A 13,901-nucleotide genomic window follows, 5' to 3' on the forward strand; every position below is an offset into this window, starting at 1 on the left:
CCTTAATACTGAAGCTTTGGCAAAAAAAGTTAGTAAACAATTCCAACTCCTTATTTCTAGATGGTTAACACACTTTTGGTGAAACCAGTATCCTGTAAATGATATTTGGTGGTGAATCAGAGAGGCATGATGCATAATTTGAACTCTGCCTATATTTTATTCACATTATCCAAAGTAGTAAAGGAGAAAGACTTGGGATTAAATAGCAACCATAGTATCTGAAGTTCTAAAGTGTTCTGAGGAAGAGTCAGTTTGGACTTGAAATGTTAACTCTCCTTCACTGATGCTGCCATAAATGCTGAGTTTTTCCAGGACTTAGTTTTTATTTCAGATCTTCAGTATCTGTAGTATCTTGCTTTTATTGTCTAAAGTTCTTTTCAGCCAGCTAAGTACCTTTTGAAATGTAACCACGTAATGCCACATAATAATGACAGCCAACTTGCCTATAGCAAAACCCATTGACACAAATGAGATATGTCACCAAATACTCTCCTTTCTAATGCGACCTTTGCTGAAGAATAAAATTTTGTCAGAACATCAGGAGAGCATACACTCCCTTGGATGTTGCTGCAGAACATTTTATGTCCACTTATTGGCTGGCTTAACTCCTCATCTGAAAACTATGTTTCCTGTCAAGGATGCCCAAAACATTGATATTTTTCCATTCCTTTGTAGTGTCATTTGAATGCACAGATGCATAATTCTATTCAGAGTTAAACCAATTGAAGCCAAACCTTTGCCAAGAATACTATGATTTCACTCGTTCAATAATTTTCAGTCTTCTCTGCTTCTGACTCATTTCTTTCAGGCCAACCTCAAATAGCTTTGCAAATTTTACTACGATAAAGGCACTATATAAATGTGACTAAAAACTAAAAGAACTGTGGATGCTGTAAATGAGAAACAAAAACAGAAATTGTTGGAAAGGCTCAGCAGGTCTGGCAGCATCTGTGAAGAGAAATTTAAGTTAACCAGTGACCCACAGGACTCTGAGCAATGGTCACCGGACCCAAAATGTTAATTCCGATTTCTCTTCAAAGATGCTGCCAGACCTGCTGAGCCTTTCCAGCAACTTCTGTTTTTATAAAGGTGATTTATTGCTAATGGGGATAGAAAAGTCCTTTTTTGACATGGATTTTGACTTGAAAAGGGAATTGCTGAGAATGAGTTTATAATTTTGATTGAAACTGCACTAATTCAGTTTCTTTACACAGTAATTCTCAATATAAATTCCACAATCATAACTGAAATTTGAGTTGTGGAATATTTTTGGAATAAAGTAATATAACCACACCATGCATCTGATAAAGCTGTGGTTTAGAAGCAGAATGCAGACACCAAATCGAGTGCTCCAACTTCCATCACCAACATTGCTCACCTAATTTGAAGCCAAATATCTCTCAGTATAAAAATTAGTTTATTTGATAATACGGAACTTGACTATTGCTGAAAAAATACATTCCATCAAAGCTTTTCACTTTTCAGTCAACAGGACAGGTCAGAAGAAGGGAATCCTGTAAATGGAAAGGGAACCTTGATTGTGCAAAGAATTATGCTGACAGCCAATTTAGAATTGACAGTCATGCTTGCAATGTGATGCACTTGCACATACTGGAAGCTACACATTTCAAATTACAGGACCCTGTTCTTTGCAAAAAAAGGATAAAGTACATGCACGATGCCTGATTCAACTCAACAAAATGGATGACATCCATTTCTTCTTGTAGTAATGCCTGGTTTAAATTTTAAACAAAACTTGTTAGTAATTTGTCAGAAATCGCCTAGCTGGTGCATTCTCCAACAGATGTAACAACACCTATACCAAAAGAATCCACTTACCAATACTCTCCTGTCATACAGTATAAATATTATTTATCCTTGCTATTTCTTGTAACATGTCCTGATGAGAACAAAGCAAAAAGCCTTGACAAAATGTCTCTTTTTTTCAGCAATTCTCAAAATATCTTTTCTTAAAAAGTGTGCTGAAATAGTACTAATTTTGCTTTTTCAGGTCAGAAAACTTCAGGAAGAATTGGCAGCTGAATATGAACGGTATCGAGAGCAACGTGATGCACGTAAACTTCTGATTTCAGATATGAATAATCTCCGTTATCAGCAAGATAAGTCAAAAGATTCTCATACAGAAGAAGGTAAAAGAGGATATTCAGGATGGTAAACGTTAGTTGTCTAATGATTAACTAGTGACTATCCTTTCCCATTATGAAATAAGGTCACTTTGTGGTCAAGTTAGTTTCATAGTAATATGTTGGAATGAAGCCAACTCTTTGCAAAAGTTTTGTAGTCTGATACTTCAGGCAATGGTGATTTTTTTGGCTTAGTCAACTGCTCATATTCAGAACCGAGAAGAGTAGATCTAGCACGAGGATATCTTTTTAGTCAGTTCTATATACCCTGTAGGATAAATCCTCACTGGGTATTTTGGTTCCAGCTGGATAAGGAACAAAATGAAGTTAAGATTGTTGGTCTGCTTGTCGAGCTGATTGATTTATATGTAGACGTTTTGTCACCCTGCTAGGTAAGATCATCAGCACGCCTTCCGATGAAGCATTGTTGTGCTACTCCGCTCATTATTTATCTGACTCAGTCTGTAATAGTGGGTGTCTCATTTCCAGTCCTGCTCTGCAGCATCTTGCCTATAGCATCCATTTCTACATGTCTGTTGAAAGTGTTCCAGGTTGAGAACCAGGAGTCTAGAAATTCTCATGTGTGTCTTTGACCTTGACAGCCACACTGTGCCAATTGCTGTCAAGGATAAAAGACCCCATACCTGTAACATACAGAACCAACATAATATGCAAAATTCCATTCAGTGACTGCCACAAACACAACATCAGACAGACTGGAAGGAGAGTAGATACCAGAATACACAAACACCAACTGGCAGAAAAACGACACGACCAATTCTCACTCATCTCCATACACTCAGACAAGGAGGGCCATCAATTCAACTGAGATAACATAATCATCTTGGGACAAGTCATGCAAAGACACGCATGGGAATTTCTAGACTCCTAGTTTTCAACCTTGAAAGCTATCAACAGACGTGTAGAAATGGATCCCATTCACAAGCCACTGTGGAGCAGGACTAGAAGTGAGACAACCCACCATAACAGACCGGATCAAATAAATAATGAGCAGAATAGCACAACAACTCTTCATCGGAAGGCTGCTGATGTTACCTAGCAGGGTGACTAAATGTCTGTGTGTAAACCAACCAGCTCAATGAGATGACCAATAATCTCATCCACAACCCAAGTTACAAATTTTCTCAAAAACCTGAAATAAAATTAATTTTGATGTGACAGTTTAAACTAGTTAAATCCATCACTATCCATTAGGATCACTCAATCTTGGATTTGCAAATTGGAATTGGACAGCAAACATAGGAACAGAATATGAGACATGATGTGTACTTCATGAAGAGGAAAACTGGCCCCGTTGATTGTGTGTAACTTAAATAGGATTCTTGAATTATATGATGGGTGTCGAAGAAAAATATTATCTTTTGGGAAGAATGGTCACCAAAATACTTTAAGCTTCCAGTTAATTGATTAACTCCTTATTACAACATGGTTCTTGTTACATAGTCACTTTATTGACCTGCAAACGTTTTTTTAAAAAACTGTAATTTTATGTAGATGTTTTATCCAGAGTACAATTTAGGAAAAATTAGCACATTGTAGTTCCAAACTTCAATCCATGTTAAAGTGTATTCATTAGAATAGAACTGATTTCACCAAACCAAAATGGAAATTATGTTACTGACTGACTACTAATTAATGACAGTAATTAGTAGTGAAATAACTGCTTATCTCCCTTTTTACTGTAAAATTAATCTATTTAATATAACTAATTAATGTTGCAGTTTAAATAGTGGACAAAAATATTGTCCGACCTTGTTGGTCTGTCTTCAAATACCAATTAAATAGTTTCAGGTTACTATCTGATTAATTTTGTTCAAATAAGTACTTCTGAAATCTTGAGTAGGTATGTGATTCGATAGGTATTAATTATAGTAACTTTGTGCCTGCACTAGTAAGACCATTTGCCTTTTAAGTAGGTTAATTTTGTTTTCTTTTTGAAAGCTGAAGCAGTTGAGGACACAGTAAAGCTGAAGCTGGCTCTAAAGGTGGCTCGTGAAGACCTCAAGGCACTGCAAGTGGAGCTAAATGCAATGAAGGCAGAGTATGGGGATGTGATTCCCAGAAGGGATTTTGAGGCTTTGGATAAGAACTATAATGAGCTGAGTGAGAAGGTACGTTTACCACATTTAAAGTGTGCTTTGCAAGCATTCTGTATGGTGCTGTGCTTTCTTGGATTTGAATATGTTATAAATCTTTGTGCCATATGAATATCATGTTTTCATACTACATCCTGATTGTTAATTTCAAACTTTTTTTTCAACTAGGGCAAAACTGGACCAAGTTATAGGGAATTGCAAAGTAGTTCATACAATCAAATTAGGGCATATTAGATTGAGTCAGAAATCATTGCACTAAGTTAATTATAGACTCATTGAGATGTACAGCACAGACACAGACCCTTTGGTCCAACTCATCCATGCTGACCAGGTATCCTAAATAAGTCTAGTCCCATTTGCCAGCATTTGGCTCATACCTCTCCAAACCCTTCCTATTCATATATCCATTCCAATGCCTTTTAAATGTTGTAATTGTACCAGCCTCCACCACTTCCTCTAGCAGCTGATTTCGTGAAAAAGTTGCCCCACAGGACCCTTTTAAATCTTTCTCCTCTCACCTAAAACCTACACCCTCTAGTTTTGGACTCCCCCACTCCCGGGAAAAGACCTTGTTTATTTACCCTGTCTATGCCCCTCATGATCTTATAGACCTCTGTAGGGTCACCCCTCAGTCTCCAATGCCCCAGCCTTAATTAAATTTATCCTTCCCTGCTGGTAGATTTGATCGTGGGGGCCACATAAAATCCTGCATTTCAAATTCCCATTGTCCTCCCACCAGCCCCCTAAAAACATGTATGAAATTTTACATGGGACACGCAACCACTTAAGGGCCTCCTCCTGCTACTTTTTTTTTAAAACCTACATTAGGGTAAGGTCCATGTCATTTGAGAAGCCAGGCAGCTCTAGCTGCATGGGCTAGTGTTTAGATAAGGGTACAGACCTTCTTTGTATACCATTGTGTCCATCGGAGATTCCCCTTCAAACTATGACATCAAGGCCAGCTAGTCAGAGACCAGCAAACCATCAAGCCACAGCATCCCCACCTGACCCCTCCAAAATGTTAACTCTGCTTTCACTGTACAGAAAATAAACATGACTTCTCTATGGCTAAACATTTTCAAACAAAATTACATTTTTAAACATATTAAAACATAAATGTATAGCAGTTAAGCTATCATCTGAAAGAAAAAGACATTTATGTGACACTTCTGAGTCTTGAAGATTATGTGCAGTGCAGCAGGGAATACGGCTCACGGAATGTTCAACCTTATTTCAAGGGGGTTGGAGTGTAAGAGTAGGAAGTCCTACTGTTACTGTATAAGGTGCTGGTGAGATCACATCTGGAGTAATGTGAACAGTTCTTTTTTTTTATTTAAAGGAAGATATTGTTGGAGACAGTTTGGAGAAGATTCACTAAAGGATCACTGGTATGGAGGGATTGTCTTGTGTGTAAAGGTTAAACAGTTTGGGACTCTGCTCATTGAAGTCTAAAAGAATGGGAGATCATCGCATTGAAACATATAGCATTCTTAAGGAGCTTGACAGTGTTGATGTCTGTTTGACTCCAGCAACCACCAGCTGCTGTCTGAATCCAGCAATTGCCAGCTGCAGCTGCTGGTTCGTGCAGAGAGAAGTGTCAATTCTTATAACTTCACAAGTTACTTTATTAATGTAATAAACCATGCACTTGTCTTTTATATATTCTCTTACAAACTAGAGCTTATATGTTTTCCCACAAACTGAATTAAAAACCTATTTATACACCCATTCGAGTACCCTGGCACTCTCAGAGTAGTCACAGAACACAAAAGATAATACCCAGTCTGAATAACTGTTTTGCTGCTGCTGAGGAGGGCTAATGCTGCTCGCTCTCTGGCGCTGTCTCTCCACGTCCCTGATGTAGGGTTTTACTTCTGCAATGGTGAGTCTCTATAGTTGTTGCTGTCAGTATGCAGTAGAGGGTCTTCTTTTATCCTCTTTCCTTATCTTTCTTGAGATTTGGTGTCTTTTTCCCACTAGCTAAGGCTCATCTGTTAATCGCATGTTTTTACCTTATTGGCTCCAGTCCAAGGAGCTGGGTAGCATTACCTCATTGCCCCTTGTCCAAATAAGCCTTCTGCATTACCTTATCTTTTGTACTTTTATCTGAAGAATATGGTTGGTACCAACAGTATACCTGGACTCCGTTCATTCTCAGTTCACAAACTGTTTTCTCCTGTGTGTCAGCAGTTTTTTTTATATACCGTACTGAGCACTCCTAGCCCCTGTCAGCGACTGGTACCCCTGTGTCTCTGCAGCTTCCTGGCTAACGTCACATTTTCAGGAGCATGTCTTCGACTGATCTCCCTGTCTCTCTCTCTCTCTCTCTCTCTCTCTCTCTCTGCAGCAGCTTGGCTAACAATAGGGTGAGTGCTGAGAGGAGAGCTGTTTCCCTTCAGTGGAGAGTCTAGGATCACATGGCATTGTCACAGAATTAAAGGGTGCCAATTTAAGACTCCGATGAAGAAAATTTCTTCTATGAGGGTTGGGTGTCTTTAGAACTCCTTGCCGTAAATACTTTTATTGGGGCTAAGACCTTTTGTACATTTAAGGTTGTGATTGATTTTTGAGCAGTACAGAAAGTGAATGTGAGGAATGTCAGATGAACCATGATTCTGTTGAATGATGGAGTAGCCTTGTGGGACTGAACAGCCTACTCGTGCCTATTTCTTATGGTTTTTATGGAGATAAACCTTGCCAGCATCTCATGCAATTCTGTCTCACTTTTCACCATTGCTCACGTTTTAAGATTCTGTCTTGTGTAATTTTCCCTATTTCTTTCCTATGTAGAGGCTTAATGATAATGTTTCACATATTCCATTCTTCAAATCCAGTGGAAAGAATAGTAAATAACAACCACACAGAACAACTGAACATTTTGACAGATACTTTATTGATAAAGGTTAGAAAATCATTTAGTGCAGAACCAAGTGAGAGAACTCTATTATGTAGCATGAGAGAAATTCAATGACACTAGGCTGCTTAGCTCAAGCCGGAATTCTTTCTTTATAGAGTCATACAGATGTACAGCATCGAAACAGATCCTTCAGTCCAATTCATCCATGCTGACCAGATATCCTAACCTAATCTAGTCCCATTTGCCAGCACTTGGCCTATATCCCTCTGAACCCTTCCTATTCATATGCCCATCCAGATGTATTTGTACCAGCCTTCACCATTCTCTAAGTGAAAAGGTTGCCCCTAAGGTCCCTTTTGAATTTGTCCCCTCTCACTGGTAAACCTATCCCCTTTAGTTCTGGACTCCCCCACCCAAGAGAAAAGATCTTGTCTCATTACCCTATCCATGCCCCTCGTAATTTGCAAACAAAAAAAACGCCTGGTGTTAAGTGGCACTGTGAGGATTATAAAAACTAAACCAAAACAATTACCTAATCATATTCTTTGATGCATGGAATAAGTATTAGCAATTACATTTTTTTTTTTTTAAAAGTCTGTATATAGTTTTAAGAGTCTCATTGGCAGCAAGATTTCAAATGTCTAAGGCATTTTGGGTCACCCAATGTGGATTGGATGAATACTCATCTCCTTTTAATTCTGTAATTCCTCAAAAAGAAACAAAATTGTTGTTTCCGAATGTAGAAGTACAAAGAGTTGTGGAATGTTAGTATTGTCAGCTCTTTATTTATAAATGTGTTTACTCCTGTAGAATGAAAGCCTCCAGAAGCAATATTTTCAGATGAAACAGGAGTATACCACTCTGTTAGAAATTAACAAGCATATCACTCTTGAACGAGACAAGCTGAGTGCAGAAGTTGAAGTATTCAAAACTGAAATGGCAGGTAAACTCATCATTTTGAATTAGATTTCATTTTCAACTAGATTCAAACCTAGGTTCCAACGATGAAAGAATATTATTTTAATATGCACTTTTCTAAGAACCCATCACAAACCAATTTTTGAAAAGATTTGTAGCTCAGGTTGAGGTTCTGGATATAAGTCTGCTCGCTGAGCTGGAAGATTTGTTGTTAGATGTTTTGTCACCATACTGGTAACATCAGTGAGCCTCCGATGAAGCACTGGTGGTATGTCCCGCTTTCTATTTGTGTTTTTAGGTTTCTTTGGGTGGGTGATGTCATTTCCAGTTCTTTTTCTCAGAGGATGGTAGATGGGGTCGAAATTGAAATGTTTATTGATAGAGTTCCGGTTGGAGTGCCATGCTTCAAGGAATTTGATGATATTAATGATGATGATGTTAACTAGTAAGGTGACGAAACGTCTGACAACAAACTTTCCAGTTCGGTGAGCAGACTTGCATCCAGAACCATCAAGATACTTTAGCTCAGGTAAATTTATAAACAGGATTACAATGGAACGCAAATCATGCCCACTCAAGGTGGACAAAGTTGAAATCACTTTTAATTCCTGGCTCAACTTAGTTAAAATGTTATACAATATGGTCATAAGAATACAGGATACAGAATCTTCAGTCCATCATGTCCATGCTGACCATGTTCACAAACTAAACTAGTCCCATCTGCCTGTGTTTGGCCCACATCCCTCCAAACCTTTCCTATTCATATACATATCCAATGTCTTTAAAATGTTGTAACTGTGCCTGCATCTAATACCAGCAGTTCATTCCACACATAACCACCCTCTGTGGTTTTAAGAAAAGGATTTCTCCCTCATGTCTTTTTTATATCTTTCTCCTTTCAACTTAAAAATATGCTCCCTAGTTTTGATCTCTCCACGTCTTACTGAAAAGATCCTTGCTATTTACCTTATCTATATCCCTCATGATTTTTTTATAAACCTTTTATAAGGTTACCCCTCAATCTCCTACAATCCAATGAAAAAATGTCCCAGTCTATCCAGCCTCTCCTATAACTCAAACCCTCCACTCCCAGCAACATCCTGGTAAATCTTTTCTTAATCCTCTCCAGTTTAATAATAGCCTTCCTTTCACGGAATGACCAGAACTGCACGGACTACTCCAGAAGAGGCCTAACCAGTGTTCTGTGCAACCTCAACTTATGTCTCAACTCCTATATTCAAAGGAGTGATCAATAAAGGCAAGCATGCTAAATGCTGTGTTAACCACCCTGTACGTCTATGATGTAAATTTCAAAGAATTATGTCCCTGAACCACTATGTCTCTCTGCTGTAAAACACTAGCCAATGCTCTACCATTAATAAGTATGGCCTTTGTCTGTTTCACCAAAATGCAACACCTTGCATTTATCCTCAGCCCACTGACCCAATTGATCAATATCGCTTTTTGTATCTCTTAGATAATCTTCACTATCCGCCATACCACCAATTTTGGTGTCATCCGTAGACTTACTAACAATGCCTCCTTTATTCCCATCCAAATCATTTAAGTTAATGACAAACAAATGTGGATCCAGTACTGATCCCTGTGGAACACTGCTGGTCACAGGCCTCCAGTCCAAAAAATGACTCTCCATGACCACCTATCTCCTACTGTTAAGCCAATTTTGTAACCAATTGGCAAACTCATCCTGAATCCCATGTAGTCTAACTTTATTAATTAGTGTATTGCGGAACCTTATCAGAGGCTTTATGAACGTCCAAGTAAACAACATCTCCTGCTCTGCGCTCATCAATCTTTTTGATTACTTCCTCAAAAAAAATTCTAGTTTGTGTGAACTGTTTTCAAAATATCAATATTTATTTCCTTAAGTTCTCTAATCTCCATTTCTTTCTACGTAGTAAAAGCTGATGAAATATTAATTTAATATCTCTCCTAGCTCCTGAGATTTGACATAAAGGTGACTTCATTGATCTTTAAGGGGCCCTACTCTCTCTCTAGTTGCTGTTTTGCTTTTTATGTACTAATAAGATCTCTTTGGATTATCTTTAACTTTATCTGCCAAGGTTATCTCATATTCCCTCTTTGCCTTCCTGACTTCCCTCTAAAGAATGCCCCTACACTCTTAATACTGTTAAAGAGATTCATTTGATCCCAGTTGTTGATAGATAAGAAACATTTTTTATTTGTGACTACAACCTCATATCTTTACTACTCATCCATTGTTCCCTAATCTTTCCACCCTTTCCTTTCACTCTACCAGGAACATATTCATAGTTCCATCCCTAAATTGTAGATTCTCTCAAAAATTTCATGTAGACTGATAAAATTATGTCCATGTAATAAAATTATCTGTAGAGTGATCTACTTGCAGCCTCAATACCTATACTGTATAGCCTTGATTCACTGTAATTACTGTTACAAGTTTATATAGGTAGTTCTCTTCACAAATTTGAAGATCTAAATTTAAACTGTACTAATTGACAGGATTGACAGGACAAAACATGAACTTTTACAAAATAGGAAACAAATAGCCTTTTTCATGGTTAAATCTCCACCATCAAACATTTTCTGGTTCAGAGTTTACCTAGTCGGACTAACATGATTCAGCTTAAAGGACAAGCATTCACAAAAAGGGATTTGTACTAAAGCAAGTCTTACAGCGGTTAGATTGCAGAATATCCTTTAGGGAGGACCTTGGAGGAGCTGAAGTCTAGATTTAAAATCTCAATTGCATTATTGAAGAATCAATGCAGTGGGAATCACAGTGCATGCACACACATGGACTGTGTATTTGTATTGAAGGCAAGAAGTTATTCTACATGCAAAACTTTTGATTGAAAGTTTTGGAAATGTATTCAATTCAGCATAAATAGAGCAATGCTGATATAATGCACAAAGAATAGTGCTAAATTATGGGAGGGAAAGAATTCTGTATTTATCCATGCAACTGTGGCTGTAGACGTTTTGCTTAAAAATTTCTTAGAGATAAGTCATAAGTTACAAATCGACCTGCACCTCACTTCAACCACAGGCACTTCTCTGACTGTCTCTCTTCAGGTCATACTTGCCCATAACTTCCAGGCCAAGACTAGTTTAATGGGACCATTAGCAAGAATAGTCAAACATTGCCCAAAAAAATGCAGTCACGAATTAATCCTTTGCTTCTCTTAGAATATTGGAGTTAAAAATCACACAACATCAGTTTATAGTCCAACAGGTTATTGGAGAATATTGGAGAGTATTATAGAATATTATAGAATATTGGAGAGATCATAGCAGGGCAGTGCAATTTTAAAGTTTAGTGAAAGACATAAATTAGACTCATGCAACCACTTGTGTTCTCCTTCATGCTGACACCATCTATATCAGATGTTTACTCGTCTTAAGGATATGCTAAGAAACTGGAATCATTTACTTTATCTATGTACTTTTGATTGGACTCTCAAATGTTATGGACATATACACCCATCTCACCTTACTGGAAGTACCACAACGTTTCCACTTTCTCTTCTGCTATCTATGGGAGGTGGTGGCTGGACTATATTATGACTAGAGTATTAATCTAGCAAACCAGGTAATGGTCTGGGGAGCTCAGTTTAAATCCTGCCATGGCAGATGTTGGAATTCTTAAATTCAGTAAAAATTTGGAATTAAAATTCTAATGATGACTTTGAAACTATTGTCAATTGACCCATCTGATTTACTAATCTCCTTTGAGAGGAAGAGATCTTTGTCTTTAAATGGTCTGGCCTACATGAGACCACAGACCCACAGCAATGTGGTTAATTCTTAACTGTCCATTGGGCAGTAAGGGATGAAATTAAATGTTGGCTTAGCCAGTGATGCTCTCATCCTGTGAGTGAATACGTTGCCCCATATTTTACTGAAGAATGATACTTATTTTTGCGCAAATCAGCCTGCAACTTATGCCGCAGAACAGATATTGGGCTGAATTTTTCAATTCAGGTTTGAGAACCATTGCTCGACAGAAAACAAGGGAGGACCCAGCTCCAGCAGATTTTCAGATGCTGGCATGGCATTTTACAAGCAGTGGCCACCAACAAATGGCTGCCACAAGGGTTACCAGAATAACCAAACCAGTTTTGCAGTGCAACTAATGATGGTGTGCTACTGGCTTCTTGACACCCAACTCTCCGATCCCTCATGCACACACAATTGATAAATTATATAAGTAGATTCAATTTATTTGATGTCTATAAATTATGTAAATTAAAATGAATTATACATGTGATTAAGAATTATACAGATAAAACAAGCTTACTCTACAAATTCAGCAATTACTATTATTCACTGAAATTGTTGGAACTAGCAGACTACTGGTCACATATTGCTTTGCTTCCTGGTTCCTCGATAACATGAACATTATTTGCATCTTCCCTTAAAGTGGTATCACAACAGCCACAGTTGAGGCTGGTGTGCCAATGTGAGGGTGACTCAATAAGATTAGCTGAATTTTGGAGAAAAAGCCATTCCATGCAGATAGGCCCTATTGATTGGGATTGTGTGTATTAGTACAGCTGAGGAGCATTGGAAGCATCTTGTTGCTGGTACAGCTGTTACCACTGGGGTGTCTCTTGTGAGACTTCCACATCAAGAAGGCACCCCTCCTACAGGAGACTACTGTGGGAGGCTCCCAGGGTTTATCCAACTTTCTTTTTCTATGCAGCAATAAAACTTCTGAAAGTGGGCAAAATGTCTCTTTGCTTATAAACTGAGCCCCAAATGCCCTATTGCTCCTTTATTCCATTATTAACTAATTTCCAGTCACTTGTGGGTAAAATATTTTTAAAAACTAAACAAAGATAAGCAGGCCTAACTAGCGGAGCACACCATAAGGCCATCATCTAGGCTGCAACTTTACAGTAAACCATTAGTACTACTCTAGTGTTGGTAGTACTGATGAGTCATTAAATCAAGGACCCTGAAACTTACAAAATAAATAATTCTGAAATAAATTAATTTAGTTCTCACATTTTGAAATGATACATCAGTTGGATTTTCAGTTGAAGCTCTCCCTTATAAATTCTAGTTGAAATCAATATTTTCAACCAGATTGTCCAATGTAGGTTTACACAAATAATTTTTAATTGCAATCAGTTTATTGTGAGATTTGTGATTAGGTATGTCCCTACAGGAAGGAAGAGCATGATTTTCCCATTGCTTCTCCTAATGATGCCACAAGAATGGCAGTGGCAAAGGACTGGGGAAAAATTGCAAACATAACCTTCTCTCCTAGGAAGCAGGATGTCTTACAGTGGAAACTAAATTAAAGGAGACAATAATAGTGTGTATGGAGAACTGAAAAAGAAGCATTTTAGAGCATAGTCACTAGGTTAGGACTCTGGTACCGTGATATTGTGGGTAGTTGAAGTCACTGTTTGCCATTCGATCTTATTTATACTTTAGGTCCTCAATATATGTGCAGCAGCTTTAGACTGCTCTTGTAGGTGAGACTTTTGAATGCATGTTTTCACAACCTGGTATATAAGTGAGGTTCATAGCTGCCATGAAAAGAAACGCACAACATTTTATTAATTACATTTCAGTTGTTGCTTCTACTCAATGCCTTCATTAGATTCTCTTTATGTTTCAAAAGGTTGCAGAATAACACGTTACCTGAGACCTAATTAAATCAGCCAAGCAAATTTATTCCAATCATATCTGAATATGTGACACCAGAAGTAACACATCATCATCCTTTAAATCTTCATTATAAACAGAATAAACAGTTTGTAAATTCTGTGCAAAAACATACTATACTTAAGTAGTTTTTAAAAATTCTTACCAACTACAGCAGTGAACTAAGTCACTTAGTTATGGGGA

General features: G+C 37.8%; 1 protein-coding gene across 3 annotated transcripts in view; it reads left to right on the forward strand.

Moving 5' to 3' along the window:
• The window catches only part of tsnaxip1 (translin-associated factor X interacting protein 1), a 59,154-nt gene that overhangs the window by 18,707 nt on the left and 26,546 nt on the right, over positions 1–13,901 (forward strand). For all 3 annotated transcript variants that reach the window (XM_043707077.2, XM_087995941.1, XM_043707076.2), the window contains exons 7-9: positions 2,012–2,150; positions 4,107–4,276; positions 7,929–8,061. In XM_043707077.2, the coding sequence (XP_043563012.2) occupies positions 2,012–2,150; positions 4,107–4,276; positions 7,929–8,061 (442 nt within the window). The remainder of the gene's footprint in view (positions 1–2,011; positions 2,151–4,106; positions 4,277–7,928; positions 8,062–13,901) is intronic.

The sequence above is a fragment of the Chiloscyllium plagiosum genome, unplaced genomic scaffold (assembly GCF_037043375.1).
Source record: "Chiloscyllium plagiosum isolate Xiang-an unplaced genomic scaffold, Cpla_swu_hap1 HiC_scaffold_17, whole genome shotgun sequence".
Classification (NCBI taxonomy): Eukaryota; Metazoa; Chordata; class Chondrichthyes; order Orectolobiformes; family Hemiscylliidae; genus Chiloscyllium; species Chiloscyllium plagiosum.